A 21,654-nucleotide genomic window follows, 5' to 3' on the forward strand; every position below is an offset into this window, starting at 1 on the left:
AGTCTGGGAGGTTTCCAAGTGGGTGTTGCCCACTGACAAGCTCCTTTAGGTAGAGTCTGACTTCCCCCCAGCTACAAGAGGCATGGGAAAACTTTCCAAACTGCATCTTTGGTGGTGCTTTTCTGAAAGCTTTGGCCCAAAGTGCCTGAGCAGCATCCAAAAAGGGTGCCTGTAGAGGCCTCCAAGGAGGCAGGAATGAGGAGGATGGGTGTGGAGGCATGCAATTCCAGATGGTCATAACCTGTGAAAGCCAAAGCCTGATCTCTGGCCTTGTGCTCTGGAGTGGGATGTGATGTTACCTTCCTGGGGTGTGCTGAGATGCGAGCCCACTGCCCAGATGCCGTCCAGGTTGTGTTAAGGGCTAGATGTCAACAGCCTCTAACCCCCATGCTCCTGGTGCAGCACTTCAGCTCACTGAGCAGGGAGCATGGGCACATGCAGTGCTTGACTCAGATGAGGCAAGTCCTCTGCTCCTTGTAAGTACAGACAGGGACCTCCTGTGCTGTCATAGAATCATAGGATCAAGCAGGTTGGAAGAGAGCTCCAAGCTCAGCCAGTCCAACCTAGCACCCAGCCCTGGGCAATCAACCAGACCATGGCACTAAGTGCTCCATCCAGGCTTGTGTTGAACACCTCCAGGCACAGTGACTCCACCACCTCCCTGGGCAGCCCATTCCAATGCCAATCACTCTCTCTGTGAAGAACTTCCTCCTAACATCCAAGAAGCATATTTCCCCCTCACTTCCCATTTGGTGTCATCCTCAGGAAAAGAGAGTGAGGAGATCTTTCTCCTGGTGGATTTGGCTTCCCCAATGTGTTTTCTGGTGGCAGTGCTGTCTTTGTAAAGAGCTGATCCTCATCCTTTACCCTGCCTCTTGTGGTTATCAGCCCTTCCCTATGTCTGGTTGCTCTGAAGAGAGCAGTTTTTAGGTTGCAGGGTTGTGGGAAGAGGGAGCTGTTGGTTTTGTTCACAGAGCATCATCACTCCCAGTGGTAGGGCTGGGCCAGGTGATGCTGTGCTCCCCAGCTCCCTGCTGCACATGTAACCAGCGACTCATGCGTCATTAGAGCCGCAAGCGTGGAGGGGAACTGCCCTCGTGTGTGTGATTCTCTGCACGCTGACTGTCAGGAGCTCACTGAGGTTCAACTCCAAGTTTCCTTTCCATTTACCCTGTCAGTGTAGCAGAGACACTTCAGTGGTAAGCGAGTTGGCTTTACTGCCAGCAGCAGCATCCCCAGGGCTCTACTGGCAGTGGCTGGCTCTTGGAAAGCAAACTAATTCATGCCTCCCCTTCTGAGGCAGGAGGATTTCTCCTGCAGGAGGGAGAGAAAGCCTATCATAGGATCAAACAGGTTGGAAGAGACCTCCAAGCTCAGCCAGCCCAACTCAGCACCCAGCCCTGGCCAATCAACCAGACCATGGCACTAAGTGCCCCAGCCAGGCTTGGCTTCAACACCTCCAGGGACAGTGATTCCACTACCTCCCTGGGCAGCCCATTCCAACCCAACCTAGCACCCAGCCCTGTCCAATCATAGAATCAAGCAGGTTGGAAGAGACTGCCAAGCTCAGCCAGTCCAACCTAGCATCCAGCCCTGGCCAATCAACTAGACCAGGCACAGCAACTCCACCACCTCCCTGGGCAGCCCATTCCAATGCCAATCACCCTCTCTGCCAACAACTTCCTCCTCACATCCAGCCTACACCCCCCTCCCCAGCTACCAGGGGGTACTGTGCAGCTATGGCTATATTCCTACTTCCATAGGAATGCAGGCCCTCCACACCAATAGCCTGGGGCACTCCACTGGTCTCCAGCCTCTGCTTTATCTGCTCTCCTCCTCTGAGGATCCAGGGTGTGGGTTCCAGCCTTGTGCTGCACCCGCTTCCCCCAGAAGAAGGCAGGGTGCTCTTCTGCTCCACAACATCCCTGGAGGTGTTGAAGCCAAGCCTGGCTGGGGTACTTAGTGCCATGGTCTGGTTGGTTGGCCAGGGCTGGGTGCTAGGTTGGGCTGGCTGAGCTTGGAGGTCTCTTCCAACCTGGTTGACTCTGTGATTCTATGAATGAGAGTGGGTGGCAGAGGTCAGGTGCCATCCCGCAGGGCCTTCCTTGCTGCAACAGCTCATCCCCTCCAGACTGCATTTGGCTTTTCTGTAGGGCTGCATGGTGCTATGGGAGCTGCAGGGGCAGGCTTCTGGAGAGGTGAGAGCCTTAGGGAGAGTGAGGAGCCTCTCTTGCTCCCCCCTGGCCCTGCAGGCTGTTGTGTGAATGGGTTTATTAAATGGGGGAAAGAGAGACCTCGTGTTTGTTTTGCTTCCTTACATGAATCTTGTTCCCTCAAGGAGTTCCTGTGGGATCAAACAAAAGGATTTGGTTTATGGTTGATTTTGCTTCTGGCTCCCTGAGCTAATTTAATCATTCACTCCAGCAGCAGCAGCAGCAGGGTGGGAGCAGCGTGGCTCAGGGGTAAATGCTTTGTGGCACCATTCTTTTGGGGGGGGACACCAACAATCAAACAAAATGTCACAGCCTAACCAACCAAAACACCTCAAAATACCTCAAAACACCTCAAAATAACTATCACTAAAATAAACCCTCCCAAACAAATCCTTTCAGAGAATGTCTCTGATTTCAACCACTCACCAGTGTATGGCTGCATGCCAGAGAGGTTGAGGTTCCCCCTGCCCATGTGTCCCTGTCAGCCTCCCATCATGTCCCTGGTACCTGCCATCAGAGAAGCAGCATGCCCCAGGCCATGCAGTGCCAGCAACATGATGCCACATGGCAGCTGATGCCACCATAGTGCTTGCCTCTGGGGCTCCTGGCTTCAGTCCTCCCAGTGCAGCTCCCTGAGGTGGTCTTGCCCCTGTGAGTAGCACTGAGGTGGGACCCCTTGCATCCAGATGCCTGTCCTTGTGATGTGTTTGCAGGAGAAAGTATTCCCAGCCAGTGTCTGGCTGCATGGTGTTCCTTTGAGAGCAGTTAAGTCCCCTCAGATGGTTTGGGAGTTCTCCACCCCCCAACTCTAATGAAATCACCCAGACTGGACTCAGCCAGCTAGGACTTAAGGAATGAAGCTATAGTCACAGCTTAGAGCAAGATACGAGCAGAGAGTTACAATGGTTACAGCTATAGACAGACATAGACAAGGTAAAGGTGATACAGAAACACAACAGCCCTGCCAGAAACCAGAGTGCCCAGGAGGGGCTCCCAACCACCCTTCCACCTTCTTTCCACCCTTCTACCTTATCCCAGAGTTTGCCTTACGGTCAAAGTGAGTTTGGAGGATCAGCCAGGAGGGTTAAAAGCAGTTAGTGGGGTTACACAGCAAAGGCCCAGGGAGAAAGCACAGGCACTGGCAGACACACACACACACACACACACTCTGTCTTATCTATGTGTTCTTGTTTGCATCCATCTCAGCAAGCCTGTGAGTGCAGCAGACATCACCAGTGTTTCCTGTTCACAGCACATCATCTGATTCCCTCATTAAAATATTCTGATCAGCCTCAAACCAGCACATCTGGCTACTAGGATGGAGGGTGAGGGTGCTATGGCAGAGACACCTCACTCAGGGTGCCCTGCTGCACCTCAAGGCGGAGCTTGGTCCTGAGGCAGCAATGTGCAGCACCAACATATACCTAAGGCATTGTGCTGCCATCTGAAGCTGTGAAGAATAGCCAGTTGTGGGGAGCTTCAGCCCTAGAAATCTGCCCACATCCTTCCTACCATGCAGTGAGGTCAGAAGGCAGAGGCTGAGCCTGAGTGACTGTCAGACACAAAGCCACAGCTGGTAGCACCCAGCACCTGGCACGCTCAGAGCGGCAGGAAAGGTCCTGAATGTGGCCAGGTGGCGTGGGGATGGGGTGCTGGCTGTCACCTCCCAGGGGTGTGGTTCTTCGTTGTTCCTGCTCCCCAGCATCTCCCCACCCTTTTAAAGCAGAGGAAACCACGTTTGTGGGGCAGCTTCCTCCCAGCTGCTTTCAGAATAGCAGAGTGGCTGTCACCATCACCCATGAGAGCCTTCCACTACCCCTCTGGGAGAGGACCCAAGAACAGGCAGTTCTCATGGGGCTGGCCACTGCCTTCCTTTCTCCTCCTCCTCCTCCTGGGTGAGTGCCCTGCCTGCTGGTGAGGGCTTTCCTGGGGTTAGCTGAGAGGGAAGTAAAGGACCCTCTCGATGCAGGTGGGTGGCTTAATGGAGTGCCTTGCTGGAGCTGCAGGGCCAGTAGGGCCCCTCTGTGGCAAGTGCTGCTCTAGTTCAGTGGCCACGTGAAGAAGGGCAGTGGGGTGTTCCTTCTGGCAGCGTGGTTTCTCTCCAGAGCCACAGCCTGGACCCTAGCAAGGTCTCAGTGAGGGGACATGCACATCTCTCTCTGTTTTGTGGCTGCTTGGGGTAGATGCAGGGGGGCTTAGCTCACCCTTCCCCTCCCTTGGAAGGGGGCTTCTGAGGGTTTCTAGGGCTGTGCTGCTGCTTCCTCTCTTCCCTGGCCTTGTCTCCATGGTTGTGTTTTGGCTCAGTGCCCTCATCCTGAGGGTGTTTTGCTGGGTGTGCATGCTGGGCACCAGAATAGAGCAGGTCTCACCACCTAGACTTCTTTGGCAAAGGAGGGTCTACAGGTGGCCACTACCCCCCAGATGCTTTGCAGGCAGAAATGAAGGGAGGCTTTGATGCCTCTTGGTGCCCCTTGCCTTCGTTGTAGCTCTTGTGGACCTCCTCTCCCATGCCTTCCCCAGTTTCTGTCCATGGAGCACCTATGCAGCACGCAGTCTGCCAGTCCCCTCTGCTGTCCTGTGTCCATTGGTTTCTGCACTGTATCTCTGTGGTGTTAGTCAGCTCTGGTACCTGTTCCCTCCCTGCACAGGTCTGTGCAGGACCTGGGTGCTTGGCCCTCTTGATTGTGACACACCACAGGCTTCCTCCAGTGCTCTCAAGCTGCTTGCTGCTCTCTTGGAACAGCTGGCTGAGAGATGCCTTCCAGCCATGAACAGGCTTGAGAGCCCTCTGGCCATGATGCTCTGCTCTCTGTTGTGTGACCCTCAGCCTGCTAGGAGACAAAATTTGGAGGTCCATTGTTACAAGCCTTGCTCTTATATTTGCAAGGAGTATGAAGTCAGTTCAAGAGAGACGTTGGGGTGCTGGGAGGTGTCCAGAGAAGGGCAATTAAGCTGGGCAGGGGCCTGGAGCACAGCCCTGTGAGGAGAGGCTGAGGGAGCTGGGGGTGTGCAGCCTGCAGCAGAGGAGGCTCAGGGCAGAGCTCATTGCTGTCTGCAGCTGCCTGCAGGGAGGCTGTAGCCAGGTGGGGTTGGGCTCTTCTGCCAGGCACCCAGCAACAGAAGAAGGGGCCACAGTCTCAAGCTGTGTCAGGGGAGGTCCAGGCTGGGTGTTAGGAGGAAGTTGTTGGCATTGGAATGGGCTGCCCAGGGAGGTGGTGGAGTGGCTGTGGCTGGAGGTGTTGAAGCCAAGCCTGGCTGGGGCACTTAGTGCCATGGTCTGGTTGGTTGTTTGGGGCTGGGTGCTAGGTTGGACTGGCTGAGCTTGGATTCTGTGATTCTAAGTCCCTTGGACTTTATGCTTCAAAGAATGAGAGCACAGTAATTTTTCTCTGTGCTATGCTGCAGTCCCCTGCATGCCCAGACCCACTGCTAGGCGTGCAGGGTGGCACATGCTGCCCTTGGGCACCATCTGCTCCTGTAAACACCACATGTGCTGCTAGGTTTCGGTACTGGCCAGCGGGTGGTGACCGTTCCGAAGGGCCCTCTGTACCGTGTGAGGGGATCCCACATCACGCTGTGGTGCAAGGTGAGCGGCTACCAGGGCCCGGCGGAGCAGAACTTCCAGTGGTCCATCTACCTGCCCTCTGCCCCTGAGCGGGAGGTGCAGATCGTCAGCACCGTGGACCCCTCCTTCCCCTACGCCATCTACACGCAGCGTGTGCGCAGCCGAGGGATCTACGTGGAGCGAGTGCAGGGGGATGCTGTGCTGCTGCACATCGCCGAGCTGCAGGACCGCGACGCCGGGCAGTACGAGTGCCACACGCCCAACACCGACCAGAGGTACTTTGGCAGCTACAGCGCCAAGACAAATCTCTCAGGTGGGTCCTGACGCAGCCCTGCCCGCCAGGGGTGCAAGCAGGTTTGTGATGGTTTGGGCTCTTACCCGCCCCCCCCCCCCTCCCCCCACTTTTGGAATTGCCCCAGCTAACTCAGAAGGGACTCCAGGAATATAAATGAAGCTATGTATTGTACAGCAGCAAATATACAAGCAGCTATTTACAATATATACAGTTATATACAGAAATACACAAAGGATAAACAATACAGAAGCACAACTCCCCTCCCAGAAACCTGAGTCCCCAGGAGGGGCTCTCAAACCACCCCAACACCTTCCCCTGCCCCTCTCAACCTTACCCCAGTTCCCAGGAAGAATAGAGGTGCAGCCAAGAGGTTAGGGAGCAAGGTTAGTGGCAGTGGGGTTAAGGAGATGTGGCTAGGTCTGAAGGCAAAGGCAGAATGAAAAACAAAATGGAGAATGTTATCAAATGTTTTCCTTCTTCTTCCCAGAACTCTCAGCATGACTGTGAGAGAAGTTGACATCAATTGTTTTCCTTTCACAGCCCGTTATCTAGTTCTTTTACCAAAACATTCCAGCTTGCTTCAAACTAGCACAAGGTTTCTGCTGCCCCCCACCTTTGCACTGGGGAGAAGTGCTCGTCTCCAGGTCTCTGCTAGAGGGCAGCTGATGTAGTTGATTGGCCAGAGCTGGGTGCTAGGTTGGGCTGGCTGAGCTTGGAGGTCTCTTCCAACCTGCTTGATTCTATGGTTCTATTATGAGACCAGAGAACACAAAGTTTCCTTCTCTCCCCACTGTGGGATTGCATTCCACTCCTGAGTGGCTGAGTTAGGGATGCCCAGATGCCCCCTTGCAGGTAGCTCTGGCTGTTGCCTCCAGGACAGGAGAAGGGAAGGGAAAAGGAAGTCTCTGCTGTCTCACAGCCCAGTGTTAACTTCAGCTCCTGACACAGCCTCCACATTTCACAGCTAAGCACTTAGGAGAGCAGGAATTTTCAGGCTCTGTGCATTTGCTGTTGATGTCCTCTCAGGTCAGGGTGTGGGACTTGACCCAAGCAAGATGCACACAAAGGGAGGTAGTGGCCTTGCAGAACAGTGGCAGAGAGGAGGCAATTGAGTGGAAAGGGAAAGTGAAAGGCCCTACCGTGAGGCAGCCAAGTCAACGTGGTGGAATGGTACTTCCACTTTGGCATCTGCTCCTGCTTCCTCCTGTGTTCTGGTGCTGTATGAAACAGCACTTTGGATCATGAGGTGCTGGATGTGTCTTTGGGGTTGCCTCAGTGATACTAACACTTCAGGCCTTCTCAATCAGCTATTTCTCCTATGTTGATAGATCTCTTTGGGCCTGGCTACGGTTTGGGAGTGGATGGTTGCCAGTTGAGGCCAAGAGATGATTTTTCCTGTGCTCTTCCCTTCTTCCCTCTCTTTTTTCCCCCTGTGCTCAGTGATTGCAGACACTCTCTCAGCTTCCATGGCACCCCAGGTCCTCACCCGCACTGAAGGGGACACAGTGGAGCTCACCTGTGAGGTGTCCAAGTCCACTGCCCAGCACACACACCTCTCTGTTGGCTGGTACCACCTTCAGGGAGAAAGAGAACACCATGCTGAGGAGGTCCTCACCCTCTCCAAGGACTTTGTTTTGAGCCCAGGGCCCTCCTACCTGCAGAGGTTTCTGGCAGGAGGTGTGCAGCTGAACAAGGTTGGGAACACCACATACAAGCTCTTCATGGCGGGAGTGCAGCAGCTGGACCAGGGGCAGCTGTACTGTGAAGCAGCTGAGTGGATTGAGGATCCTGATGGGACATGGAAGGACATCTCCCGCAAGCAGACAGGCAGGACATCGCTTCTGGTCACGAGCTGGGGTAAGGCCCTTGCAAACTCACACCGTGGCTCCAGCTACTTTGTGCGTTTAAGGCTCTATAAGCAGCAGCCTTCAAAGGCCCTTGCCTGCCTTTACTGCAGCCCAGGGTCCCACCTGTGGGTCTGGCCACGTCCACAGGGCACCGAGGGCAGGAAACTAGGCCCTAGCAGCCCCTGGTTCAGGAGCTGTTGGTGTTTCTCACTTTGGAAGTTCATGGAGGTTTCCAACCACAGCGATTCATAGCGGTTGGATGTTGTGCTGAGGGATTTGGTTGAGTCGAGGACTTGGCAGTGTGAAGCTAATGATTGGACTCGATGAGCTTGAAGGGCTTTGCCAACCTAAGAGATTCTGTGAGTCTGTGAAGCTGGAGTGCTGGCAGTGGCAATGCAACCTTGTGGGGCACATGTGAGGTGTTAGCAGAGAGAGCAACACCTGCCCACGTGTCCTTGGCCATGTTAAGCCCCAGTGCATAGAAGACTGCAATTGTTAGATTGTCTTGAGGGTCTTGTGGCCTCAAGACCTGAGGTAGGTAACAGTCAGCTGCCCATCACAGTGCCTCAGATGGCCTGCATCAGGAATGGTGTGGTCAGCAGGAGCAGGGAGGTCATTCTGCCCCTGTACTCTGCACTGGTTAGACCACACCTTGAGTCCTGTGTTCAGTTCTGGGCCCCCCAGTTTAGGAGGGACATTGAGATGCTTGAGCGTGTCCAGAGAAGGGCAACGAGGCTGGGGAGAGGCCTTGAGCACAGCCCTACGAGGAGAGGCTGAGGGAGCTGGGATTGGTTAGCCTGGAGAAGAGGAGGCTCAGGGGAGACCTCATTGCTGTCTACAACTACCTGAGGGGAGGTTGTGGCCAGGAGGAGGTTGCTCTCTTCTCTCAGGTGGCCAGCACCAGAACAAGAGGACACAGCCTCAGGCTGCACTAGGGGAAATTTAGGCTGGAGGTGAGGAGAAAGTTCTTCACTGAGAGAGTCATTGGACACTGGAATGGGCTGCCCGGGGAGGTGGTGGAGTCGCCGTCCCTGGAGCTGTTCAAGGCAGGACTGGACGTGGCACTTGGTGCCATGGTCTGGCCTTGAGCTCTGTGGTAAAGGGTTGGACTTGATGATCTGTGAGGTCTCTTCCAATCCTAATAATACTGTGATACTGTGATACTGTGATACATGTGCTGAGGGACACAAGGACATGCTGCATGTGCTGCACAGCTCTGAGCTCTCTGGAGGTAGCTTGTCTGTGCTGTCACGAGTCTGACGGCCTCCAGCGCAGCTGGTGTTGGCTTTAGACCATCTCTGTGTCCTCTAATTAGTTCATATATGGTGGTGCTGGCACTGTGGGTCAGACTGTGCTCTGAATGAGTACACCAAGCTCCTGGATCATGCTGTAGGAAAACGTGCTAGGTGTTTAGAGAGAGGAGACTTAGGCCTGCTAGGATGTATGAAATGGATTAAAGCAGGGAAGTTTGAAAATCAGCCTCTTGTCAATGCTGCCCATCCACCCCTGCTCCACTCTGTCCCTGCCAGGTGCCTGCTGTTCCCTCTGCTCAGCAGCTTCCCGTGGCTGCTGGCATCTGCAAGCTTTGCACTGGCTCACCCAAGGCTGGTGGAGGAACTCCAACCCTCTTAGGATGGTTATAGCTCTGTTACTCCTGTCTGCCATCCCTTCTGCCACAAGTCCTTTCCTGCCTCCAAACTCTCAGCCTGCTTGTCCCCAGCTGTGTGTGGGTAGCTGTACCCAGAAGAAGGGAAAACCTCACTTATCCACCAGCAAGCTTTACCTCAAAGCAGCCGGTGTCTAGCTGGTGCCCTTTAACATATGCAGTAAAATAGGGGCGTGCCTCTGACTGAAAACCTGCCTTTGGTGCTGATGTACCCCACTGCCACAGCTCTGGGTGGGTGAGGGGAACAGCCACAGTGGTGAGGGGAACTTGTGTCTCACTGCAGACTGTTGAGTCAGAGCAGGAAACCAAAGAAAGGAAAGAGCAGGGACCAAGCACCCACATGCAGCTCAGGAGGGCAAGGTATCAGAGACAGCAAAGTGAAGTCACTCCATCACATCTGCAGCATCACTTCCAGCACCCCATACGACAGCCTGGGTGTCAGAGCTGAGCACCCCACTGCACTGGGAGCCAGTGGCCACTGACCAGAGCCAGCTGCTCCATTGGTTTCTCTAAGCTCTCCAAACATATCTGCAGCAGCTGAGATGCCTGTTCACAAAAGGAGCCCAGTGTTCACTTTCACAGGACACTGCCCTTCCAGTGGCAGCCCAGGAGCTAGGCTGTTCTACCTCCACACTGCAGCAGAGCCCTGCCCTTGTTAGTCACAGAGGGCACCACAGTGACGCAAGGAGATGGAGCTACAGGAGCCAGGCTGCTTATCCAGGGAGCTGGCGCTCAGCCCTACCTCCTCTTTTTCATTCGTGCCACTGCTCTGTGGTGTCATGGGGCAGAGTTTTGGGTACCCTGTGAGTCTCTGCCTGTAGCTGCTCTCCAGCCAGGCCAATACCAGGAACCAGGGCGCATTAGTGGCAGAGGCTTTGAATGGCCCACAGGGAAGGAGACTCGCATCATAGGACCCAGAAACAGGGTCCTTACTTCAAGTGCAGCTGACTGCTCAGGAGTGCCCATGAAGGGGAGTCTGATGGTTTGGGAGTTACCTGCCCCCTCCCAGTCTTATGAAATCACCCAGACTAGACTCAACCAGCTGGGAGTTAAGAAATCAAGCTTTACATTCACAGCTTAGCATAAGATACGAGCAGAGAGTTACAGTAGTTACAGCTATAGACAGAAATAGACAAGTTAAAGGTAATACAGAAACACAACAGCCCTGCCAGAAACCAGAGTGCCCAGGAGGGGCTCCCAACCACCCTTCCACCTTCTCCCCACCCCTCTACCTCACCCCAGAGTATACCTTATGTGCAAGGAGAGCTGTGAGGATCAGCCAGGGGGGTTAGAAAGCAGAAGGATTGGTTACATAGAAACAGCAGCCCAGGGAGAAAAGCACAGACACCATCTGGGACAGAGACCACACTGTCTTATCCGTGTTTGTGTTCTTGTTTGTATCCATCTCAGCAAGCCTATGAGTGCAGCAGACATCACCACTGTTTCCTTTTCACAGCCTGTCATCTAATTCTCCTCACTAAAATATTCCAGTTTGCCTCAAACTAGCACAGGGAGCATGACTGTGCTCCTGTTGTGCCCCTCTTCGCTTGGTGCCTGCTGCTGCTCAGTATGGCTGGCAGCACACAGCCTAGATGATCTCCTCCTCTTCTTGCTTCTCTCTGACCCTGCTGTTCTGTGACAAGTCTTGACACTTCTGCTTTCTGTAAGAACTAACCCCAAACCTTTCCAGCTTGAAGAGCATCTCTTGCCCACACTCTGTAGCAGCCAATGAGGGCTGCAGCGCGTGGGGACCAGCAGCATCACATGCAAACTCGAATGCCAGCCCTGTGTGCCACGTCTCCCACCACAGACAGCAGAGTTAAGAAGACCACTGAGTGATAAAGTCTTGTTGTGTCCATTCTTCTTTTCGGGGTTCTTTGTTACATGAAGCAGAACATCCTCCCCCCAGGAGGGGGAGGATGGAGCAGCTGCCCTACAAAAGCCAGTGCCTGGATTAGGGCAGCACTCAGTTCAGATGGCTGAGTTGGGCAGGGGGTGACTGTGGCCCAAGCTGTATCACTGGATGCTCTGCTCTGAGGGAGTTAGCTGCTCTGAAAGGGGGAGCTCAGCTGCTCGAGGCTCTGCCCAGGAGGTGGTGGTGTCACTGTCCCTGGAGGTGTTCAAGCAAAGCCTGGATGGGGCACTTAGTGCCATGGTCTGGTCGGCTGGACAGGGCTGGCTGCTAGGTTTGACTGGATGAGCTCTTCCAACGGGGTCGATTCTATGATTCTATGACTCTTCCTCCATCTGCAACTGTTGATTAGTGCCTGGAGCTAGCAACCATCTCCCCATGGGAAAATTTTTCCATCCTCATCACTTCTGTTACATAAGAAAATGTTCCAGTAGAGAATTCTCTTTCATTTCTCTCTGGAAAGTCATTGGTGCTGTCAGGTGGGTGGGAACCACGGGCAAGGCCACCCAGCACCTGATTTGCTTTTGATTGACCACAGGCAGAGACCTCTCCATGGACATTGCTGCTGCTGAAAGCTCCCTGTCTGAAGGTGATACCTTGCAGCTAAGTTGCAAAGTGGGATCCCAGAAGAGCAGCAGCAGGCACTTCCAAGTGCTCTGGCTCCTTGATGGTGTGGAAGTGGCCAGGCTGGACCCCAAGGGAGTACTGGCCTGGAAAGAAGAATATGAGGAGAGAGCCAAGCTGGGCCAACTCCAAGCATTCAAGCAAAGCAATGTGATTTACTTGCTCACCATCTATGAGGTGGGGCTGAAGGACAATGGCATGTACCAGTGCTCTGTTTCTGAGATGAAGAGTCCTGAAGACTTTTACAGCATCCAAACAAATCTGTCATCAGGCATCCAAGTCGATGTGAAGCCAAAAGGTTAGTAAATCCTAACAGCTGCTCTTCTGGGTAAAGCCTGCAGTGGTCCTTGGCTGGAGAATGCTTCGGGTCTGGCCTCATCTCAGCAAGGGCAACACACATGTTTGCAGCATGAGTCTAAATGCACTGCAGGTGTTTTTAGTAGATAATCCTGGGAAAAGCACTTGATCAGGCAAACATTAGCATGGCCTGCAGCAGCTGTGAACGAAGGGGGAACCTTTCACTCAGTCTCTCTGCAATGTGCCTGAGGGCAAACAGGTAAAGTTTAGGGAAAGCGAGGTACAGAAAATTGTCTCTTGTTACTCCTGGAGATCATAAGGTGACCCAGCAGAGCAGGCACCTCTGGTTGGTGCTGGTAGTGGTGGTGAGGGATCGATGTTGATTTCATCAGGCTGTTCTCCCTGGTTTTGAGGGATGAGTTGTAAGAAACCACTCTAAAAAAGACGTGTAAGAGACCCTTGATTTCCTTCTCATGGCTAGATGATGACCAGTCCTGCTCAATATCTTTACTGATGATCTGGATGAGGTAATTGAGTCCAGCATCAGTGAGTTTGCAGATGACACCAAGCTAGGAGCAGCTGTGGAGCTGTTGGAGGGTAGGAGAGCCCTGCAGAGGGACGTGGCCAGGCTGCATGGGTGGGCAGAGGCCAATGGGATGAGATTGAACAAGGCCAAGTGCAGGGTTCTACACTTTGGCCACAACAACCCCAAGCAGCACTACAGGCTGGGGCCAGAGTGGCTGAGAGCAGGCAGGCAGAGAGGAACCTGGGAGTGCTGGGAGAGAGGAGCTGAAGCTGAGGCAGCAGTGTGCCCAGGTGGGCAGCAGAGCCAATGGCATCCTGGGCTGGCTCAGGAGCAGTGTGGGCAGCAGGACAAGGGAGGTTCTTGTGCCCCTGTGCTCAGCACTGCTCAGGCCACACCTTGAGTGCTGTGTCCAGTTCTGGGCTCCTCCATTGCAGAGAGATGTTGAGGTGCTGGAAGGTGTCCAGAGAAGGGCAGCAAGGGTGGGGAGAGGCCTGGAGCAGAGCCCTGTGAGGAGAGGCTGGGGGAGCTGGGGGTGTGCAGCCTGCAGCAGAGGAGGCTCAGGGCAGAGCTCACTGCTGTCTACAGCTACCTGAAGGGAGGCTGTAGCCAGGTGGGGTTGGGCTCTGCTGCCAGGCACCCAGCAACAGAAGAAGGGGACACAGTTTCAAGTTGTGGCAGGGGAGGTCTAAGCTGGATGTTAGGAGGAGAAATTCTTCATGGAGTGATTGGTATTGGAATGGGCTGCCCAGGGAGGTGGTGAGGTCGCAGTCCCTGGAGGTGTTTGAGAGGAGGCTGGATGAGGCACTTAGTGTCATGGTTTAGTTAATGAGAAGGGTTAGGTGACAGGTTGGACTCGATGATCCTGCAGGTCTCTTCCAACCTGGTTAATTCCGTGCTCCTGTGGACTGTCCTTTGCAGAGAGCCACATGCGCCTGTCTGTGACCACCAGCACGCCGCAGGTGGTGGCTGGAGATGCTTTGATCCTCCTTTGTGAGGTGCAAGGAGGGAGCAGCCCTGTGTCTGTGCAGTGGTGGCACCTGCCACTGGAGCAGCCAGGTGCCCAGGTGCTGGTGGCCAGCATGGAGCAGGACGGCACCCTGAGCCTGGGCAGCCGCTACCGGGACAGCAGGGCTCGGGGCAGCCTGCGGCTGGAGAAGGCAAGCTCCGGCGCCTACACCCTGGTGATCCCGCACACGCTGGGCGCGGGCGACAGCGGACACTACCGCTGCAGGGCGATGGAGCGCGTCCGAGGACACAGCTGGATGCAGGAGGGGGAGACAGCAGTCAAGGTCAGCTCCATGGGTAAGTCGAGCCACCCCTGTGTCTGGGCTTCCAGAGTGGCCACCCTGCAGACAGGCTGGAGAAGCGAGTGGACACTGGTTGGTAGGATAGAGGTCTCCTGTGCTCTGACCTCCGCTGCTGCTCTGCTGTAGGGTGGTCTGACAGTAACACATTTTGTAACAGACAAGTGGGGCACAGCATCTAAAACACCCAGAGACCTAAAAGGCAGCCACTTGCTCGGCAAGTCTGAGTGTCTCCTTCTCCCGAAACACAGAATATCTATTCTAGCAGCATAATTACTTGCAGTAATTAAGCTCAGCAAAGGCCCTTGTGGAGTTGCATGATGGCCTTTGTCAGAGGCACACCTCTGGTGTTGGTGTCTGATTGCTTCTCCTGCCTTCCTGTCTGAGCACTGAGCCATTAACCTCCCCAGCATGCAGTGCCCCCACTGTTTCTTCTTTTGACTGCTGCAGTGGTTGCCTTGATGGAGTGGTAGCTTCTAGCTGTGTTTTGGGGTATTTTGCCTCTTTTATTGCTGTGCTGTGTGCCTGAGAGCACCAGTCGGGCTCAGGAGTCATTAGGCCTTTTTGTGGGCAGTGAAAAGAAACAGCTAACAGGGCAGCAGCATCAGTAGAGCATTGCTGACTCCCTACCATGGGATGGGACTAGAGATCCTGAAAGAGAGAGTACTCAGGGTCACCATGGGGGAACTGAGGGTGGGAGAGTGGGAGTATGAGTTATGAGAGGGCCAGGTACCATCCGAGGCTGGAAGAGCTCAGTGCAACTTGAAGGAGAATGGCAGCGGCAGAGGAGCAGCAGGACTGGTGACTGGGGCAGTGGGGGTGGTGCTGCTTGGGAAGGATGGTGGCAAGGGGCAGAATTTCTGTCCCAGCACCAAGGGCTCTCTCCTCCTGAGCAGGTCCTGGTCTGCAAGCCACGCTGAGAAGCAGAATTGCCACCGTCACGTATGGGAGGAGTTTTGAGCTTGTCTGCCAAGTGAGCGCCAACTATAGCCTTGAAGAAGTGCCGATGTCTGTGCGGTGGTTCTTCCGGCCCAGGCCACCTGCTGGCCCCTACCATGAGTTGGTTCGAGTCTTTCCCAGTGGCACTGTGGCCTGGCAGGCAGCACAGCCACACTTCCAGGGTAAAACCCAGCTGGTCAAGACTGCTACCTCCTTCGGGCTGCACATCCACAATGCCATGGCTGCTGAAGAGGGAACGTATCGCTGTGAGGTGGAGGTCTGGAGGAGGAACACTCTGCCACTGGGGCAGCCTGCAGCCACAACCAGGTCCAATGCCGTAGGGATAAAGGTGGTGTTGCCAGGTAAGCAGCTCCATGAGCACTTCTTCATCAGAGATCTCTCCTTCTGCAACTTTAAATCCATCAAACATGAACAGAAGCAACTAGAATCATTGATGACTGGGGTGTCCCCAGTGGGGTCACCTCTCAGGGCCACATAGAATCACAGAATGAAACAGATTGGAAGAGACCTCCAAGCTCAGCCAGTCCAACCTAGCACCCAGCCCTGCCCAATCAACCAGACCATGGCACTAAGTGCCTCAGCCAGGCTTGGCTTCGACACCTCCAGGCACAGTGACTCCACCACCTCCCTGGGCAGCCCATTCCAATGCCAATCACTCTCTCTGACAACAACTTCCTAACAACATCCAGCCTAGACCTCCCCTGGCACAACTTGAGATTCTGTCCCCTTGTTCTGTTGCTGCTTGCCTTGGAGAAGAAACCAACTCCACCTGGCTGCAGCCTTCCTTCAGGTAGTTGTAGATGAGAGACTTTGCTAGTTTGAGGCTAACTGGAATAGTTTAGTGAGAAGAATTAGATTTTAGGCTGTGAAAAGGAAACACAGGTGATGTGTGCTGCACTCATGGGCTTGCTGAGATGCATAAAAACAGGAACAAAATATAGAGAAGACACAGTATGGGTCTCTGGGAGCCTGTGCTTTTTGTCCTTGGGCTGCTTCTGTGTAATGCTTCTGCTTTCTAACCCCCCTTGCTGATCCTCCTTTAACCTCACTTGCACGTAAAGCATATTCTGGAATAAGGCAGAGGGATGGAAAGGAGGTGGAAGGGTGGTTGGGAGCCCCTCCTGGGCACTCAGGTGTCTGGCAGGGCTGTTGTGTTTCTGTATTACCTTTACCTTGTCTATGTCTGTCTGTAGCTGTAACTATTGTAACTCTCTGCTTGCATCTTGTGCTGAGCTGTGAATAGAAAGCTTCACTCCTTAACTCCCAGCTGGCTGAGTCTAGTCTGGGTGATTTCATAATGGGGGTGGGCAGATAATTCCCAAACCTTCTCAGAGCCCAACTCCTAAAGCAGGTACTAGGAGTATGTCTGTGTCATCCTGAGCTTCCCTCGGTATGTTTGAGGTGCCCCCAGCAAGCGCCAGGGCCCTCTGCGGGGCTGGGAGCCAGCACTGAGCTCCAAGGTGCTAGGGGCTCTGCCTGGACGCATCTCCTCCCAAGCACGGCTGGACTGCAGAGCCAGGGGACTTGCCCAGGATTCCCTTTTATGGCCACCTCTGCAGGCAGTGTCCGTGTTGCCCCAGTGCCTGCCAGCAGTGTGCAGGGAGCCTTGTCCCGTTATGGAAGAGAGAAGCTGCAGATGCACCGCAGCCTACGCCAGCCATCCTGCTGTGCGCCTGCTCCCCGCCGCCCCTGGCAGCAGCATGCTCTTGGCTTGTCCTACTCGTGGCTGGGGCTGCTGGAGGAACTGAAGGGGTTCTTCTGTCCAAAACCTCTGAGCCTGCAGAGCCAAGTGTAAGAATGTGATTGGTTATTTTTCCCCTTATGCCTCTTCTGCCAGCAAAGAAGAGTTCCTGTTCTTTTTTCCATGCGTTAAGTGCTCCCTCTTCTAATCCTTGCATTTTTGGGATCACAACCCAGCAAACTGAAATTAAGCATTTAGTATGTTTTTCAATCTTGCTGGGTTTGTGGTAGCACAAACTGGTCTATTTCCTTCCCTATTATGTCTGGTTTCCATGGTGCTGCTCTTCCTGCTCCACAGCTGCTCTTTTCTTGCCTACGTGGATATGGGTGCTGGGGTGCTCCGTGTTACACCTGAGCTACAGCCAGCTGGGGGCAGGAGGTTCATGGGGTGTGGCTGAGGCTAAGGGTAACATCAGACAGCATCGGTGAGTTTACAGTTAGTAGTGTAAACTGTGAGTTTGCAGTTAGTAGTGTAGATGGCATTAAAAGAAGCAGGTGTAATTACAGTTAGTAGTGTAAACTGTGATTTTACAGTTAGTAGTGTAGATGGCATTAAAAGAAGCAGGTGTAATTACAGTTAGTAGTGTAAACTGTGAGTTTGCAGTTAGTAGTGTAGATGGCATTAAAAGAAGCAGGTGTAATTTGTGGCCAGGAGGAGGTTGCTCTCTTCTCTCAGGTGGCCAGCACCAGAACAAGAGGACACAGCCTCAGGCTGCACCAGGGGAAATTTAGGCTGGAGGTGAGGAGAAAGTTCTTCCCTGAGAGAGTCATTGGGCACTGGAATGGGCTGCCCGGGGAGGTGGTGGAGTCACCGTCCCTGGAGCTGTTCAAGGCAGGACTGGACGTGGCACTTGGTGCCATGGTCTGGCCTTGAGCTCTGTGGTAAAGGGTTGGACTTGATGATCTGTGAGGTCTCCTCCAACCCTGATGATACTGTGATACTGTGATAATTACAGTTAGTAGTGTAAACTGTGAGTTTACAGTTAGTAGTGTAGATGGCATTAAAAGAAGCAGGTGTAATTACAGTTAGTAGTGTAAACTGTGAGTTTACAGTTAGTAGTGTAGATGGCATTAAAAGAAGCAGGTGTAATTACAGTTAGTAGTGTAAACTGTGAGTTTGCAGTTAGTAGTGTAGATGGCATTAAAAGAAGCAGGTGTAATTGTAGAGCACCTACACAGAGGACATAGTAGCAATGGAGCAGTGAGATATTACAACACTGGACTCCAAACGTATTGCAGGTGTTAGTGGCCGCTGTGATGCTGTAAAGACAGTGGAAATTGGGAGGGGGTGACGTGCAGTGGGAGGTAGCTGCTTGCTGTGGTACCACCTCCCTCAGAGAGGGAGCAGCAAGAGCCAGGGAAGGGTGTTTGGGAAGATGGAGAAGGAAGCTGGCTCTAACAACGACAAGATGAGGCAAGGCTACAGAAAATGAGGCTGCAAATCATGAGCATCACCAGCCTGTTTCTTCATATATAAAACCTCATGGCTGAAGCCTACGGAGATAGTGAAGCTCTTGACTTTTGCTTCAGCAACGTTATTTACCACTCGGTGTCAGCTGGTGCTTTAGGAGCTTAAATGCCACTGCAGACCTGGCCTGGAGCTTCAGATGTGAGGGATATGCATTGAAAGGTCGTAACACGAGGTGAAGGAGGACAGGTCTTTGCCATTTCTGGCTTCTTAAGTAGTCCAGCACTCTTGGCAGGCTCCCAGAATGATGCCCTGGCCAGGCAGCTGCTGCGCAGCCCTAGCGGGGGTGCTCCCATCCGCCCGCGAGTGCGGCTGCCTGCGGTGCCAGCAGGCAGAGTTCGCAGGGAGCCGGGCAGCAAGGGGCTCAGCTCAGCGAATTAAACCGAACATGAAAGGGAAACAGCGCCGTGTCTTTCGGTGCCAGAGCAAGAGGGAGCCAGCTGCTCTGCCTTTTGCAGTCATTGGGCTTCAGCAGCGAGGGCTGAAACAAAGGAGCTTTGCAGCAAGCGCTCTGCTGCGTCTGGAGGTGACTCCCGCCGAGGGCGGTAGGCGTTACAGCGGCTTTGCTCGTGGAAATGAAGTGCCCACGGCTCCTCTCTGAGCTCCAGCAGCTTCTGCTTCCTTGGAGGAGTTTGCACGCCAGTGGACGCCAGACACACCGGTGAGAGGCTGCTGCCCCACGAAGGGTGTTGTCGCCTGTGCTGGAAGCTTCTGTGGGTTTGAGGAAGGACTCTGAGTTTTGCTTGCCTGCCCCTGACTACAGCACTGCAGCTCAGAGGAGCTCAGGTGGGGGAAGGCACATATTTTGGTTCAGCATAGCCCCACAGCTGACCTTCCTTAAGTTCCTTTTTGCTGGGAGAGGTGGCAGAGCTACTTGTGAGGAGCGGTGGGGCTGCTCTGCCAGCATAGCCTCCTAGCAGGTGTGACCAGGGATGACACCTAGGGAGGCTGTCCTTGATGTCCACACCCGGCTCTGGTCCTGTCTGCTGCTCTCCCGTGGCCTCTGAAAAGGGAGTAAACTCTTCAGTTGAAATACAGGAGTGTTTTTCATTTCCCTTTGGCAGAACTGGGGGTGCTGGTGGATAACAGGTTAGCCATTGACAGCAAGGAGAAGGCCAATGGGAGCCTGGGGTGTGTTAGGCAGAGTGAGTCCAGCAGAGCAAGGGAGGTTCTCCTGCCCCTCTGCTCTGCCCTGCTGAGACCTCATCTTGAATACTGCCTTCAGTTTTGGGCTCCTCAGTTGCAGAGGGACAGGGATCTGCTGGAGAGGGTCCAATGGAGGGCGAGGAGGATGATGAGTGGACTGGAGGGCATGGCTGATGAGGAGAGGCTGAGGGGCCTGGGGCTGCTTAGTCTGCAGAAGGGAAGACTGAGAGGGGGTTGGATCAATGTTTATAAGTATCTGAGGGCTGCCAGGAGGGAGGGGACAGGCTCTGCTCACTGCTCCCTGGGATAGGACAAGCAGCAATGGGTGTAAGCTGCAGCACAGGAGGTTCCAGCTCAACACAAGGGGGAACTTCTTGACTCTAAGGGTCCCAGAGCCCTGGCACAGGCTGCCCAGAGAGGTTGTGGAGTCTCCTTCTCTGGAGCCTTTCCAGGCCTGTCTGGATGTGTTCCTCTGTGATCTGTGTCAGATAGGATTGTCCTGCTGTGGCAGGGGGGATGGACTCAATGATCTCCTTGGGTCCCTTCCAACCCCTAACATCCTGTGAGACTGGGATCCTGTGATCTCCCTGGGCAGTCTATTCCAGTGCCTAACCACACTTTTGGTGAGGAAGTGCTTCCTGATATCTGACCTAAACATCCCCTGGTGCAGATTCAGGCCGTGCCCTCTTGTCCTGTCACAAGTTTCAATCTGTGAGCCTGTGATACTGTGAACTAACTTCTATGTCCCTGAATATAGCTCCTGGACTTCAGCAGGCAGAGTGTTATTCCCCTGTACTGAGCAGCTGAAGTTAAGGGTTTATTCTTTTCAGGGTGATCAGTTCACCTGTTGCTTCCCTCAGGGATGTACCACAGAGGAGAGGACCCTGCTGGCCTGCTGCTGAGGACATGGGGCTGAGACACTGTGTGGGAGCATCTCAGCATGTCTTCTGCAACCTGTCCCCAAACCAGCACCCAGGGCCTGAGCTTCAGGGAGCTTGGTTGCCCCCAGCCCCTGTGGCACAGGATGTTCTGTTGCTCTGCTCATACATAAAGAATGAAAACTCAGCCCACAGTCCCTTAAAACCCTAATGGTGTCTTGTGATAAGTCGTTTCTGTGTGGAGTCCTTCACCTGGATGCTGTCCCCATCCAACAGGGATGGTGTCTCAGCGTGGAAGGGCAGTGCAGGTGGTTGGAGGCCTGTCAGAGAAACTAGTTTGCAGCCTTTCTGCTTCTGGGGGAGAAGGAAAGGTGCCAGCAGAGGGTAACGTGCAGTAGGAAGGGGTCCCTCAAACCAGGAGCAACAGAGGAGCAACACAGGAGCAGTGGGAGTAACTGTGCTTGGCCTGGGGAACAGCACCACAGCTCTGCTCCTCTGAACTGCTCAGCACTAAGATGAACAGTTGCTGGGTGTAAGGGCAGCAGATGTTCAGCCTGCATTCCATGTCTTTTGATTAATAACCACAGCAAATCCCTGAGCTGGGGACTGTTAGTGAAACCCACACAGGCTCTGTGTCAGTCTGAGATAAGACTCCTGCTCACAGTCTCCAAAGCTGTGGGCTGGCTTTGTCACTTATATGTGAGCCTGTTGGCAGAAGCCGTGGTAGACACATTGCTTCAGACACACTTCACCACCAAACTCCAACACAGTGGCTGTCTGCATATCCCCAACCCTGCCCCATGGTCCCTCAAGTGCTTCCTCCACTACTGCCCTGTTCAATAGCACCCCTCCATAGTTCACACAAAGCTGTGTGGATTTAGTCTTTTCCTCCTTTCCCCATCCCCCTTGCTCCATCTCCCCCTAAAGGGTCTTTGTCCTCTGAGCAGCCTCATTCTCCCTCCTCATTCAGCAGATAGGATAGAACACAACAGAATGGAACAGAATAGGATAGAATAGGACAGGATAGGATAGGATAGAATCAACCAGGTTGGAAAAGAACTCCAAGCTCAGCCAGCCCAACCTAGCACCCAGCCCTGGCCAAGCAACCAGACCATGGCACTAATTGCCCCAGCCAGGCTTGGCTTCAACACCTCCAGGGACAGTGGATCCACCACCTTCCTGGGCAGCCCATTCCAATGCCAATCACTCTCTC

The 21,654-nt window shown here is 53.9% G+C and overlaps 1 protein-coding gene across 1 annotated transcript in view; it reads left to right on the plus strand.

Annotated features, from left to right (window-relative positions):
* The first annotated feature begins 3,531 nt into the window (after nucleotides 1–3,531).
* Nucleotides 3,532–21,654, plus strand: part of CD101 (CD101 molecule) — a 30,376-nt gene continuing 12,253 nt past the window's right edge. Inside the window, exons 1-6 of the mRNA XM_064152202.1 lie at nucleotides 3,532–3,538; nucleotides 5,714–6,091; nucleotides 7,514–7,930; nucleotides 12,037–12,420; nucleotides 13,864–14,247; nucleotides 15,146–15,550. Coding sequence (XP_064008272.1) covers nucleotides 3,532–3,538; nucleotides 5,714–6,091; nucleotides 7,514–7,930; nucleotides 12,037–12,420; nucleotides 13,864–14,247; nucleotides 15,146–15,550 — 1,975 coding nt within the window. The remainder of the gene's footprint in view (nucleotides 3,539–5,713; nucleotides 6,092–7,513; nucleotides 7,931–12,036; nucleotides 12,421–13,863; nucleotides 14,248–15,145; nucleotides 15,551–21,654) is intronic.

Source organism: Pogoniulus pusillus, chromosome 12 (genome assembly GCF_015220805.1).
Source record: "Pogoniulus pusillus isolate bPogPus1 chromosome 12, bPogPus1.pri, whole genome shotgun sequence".
Taxonomy (NCBI): Eukaryota; Metazoa; Chordata; class Aves; order Piciformes; family Lybiidae; genus Pogoniulus; species Pogoniulus pusillus.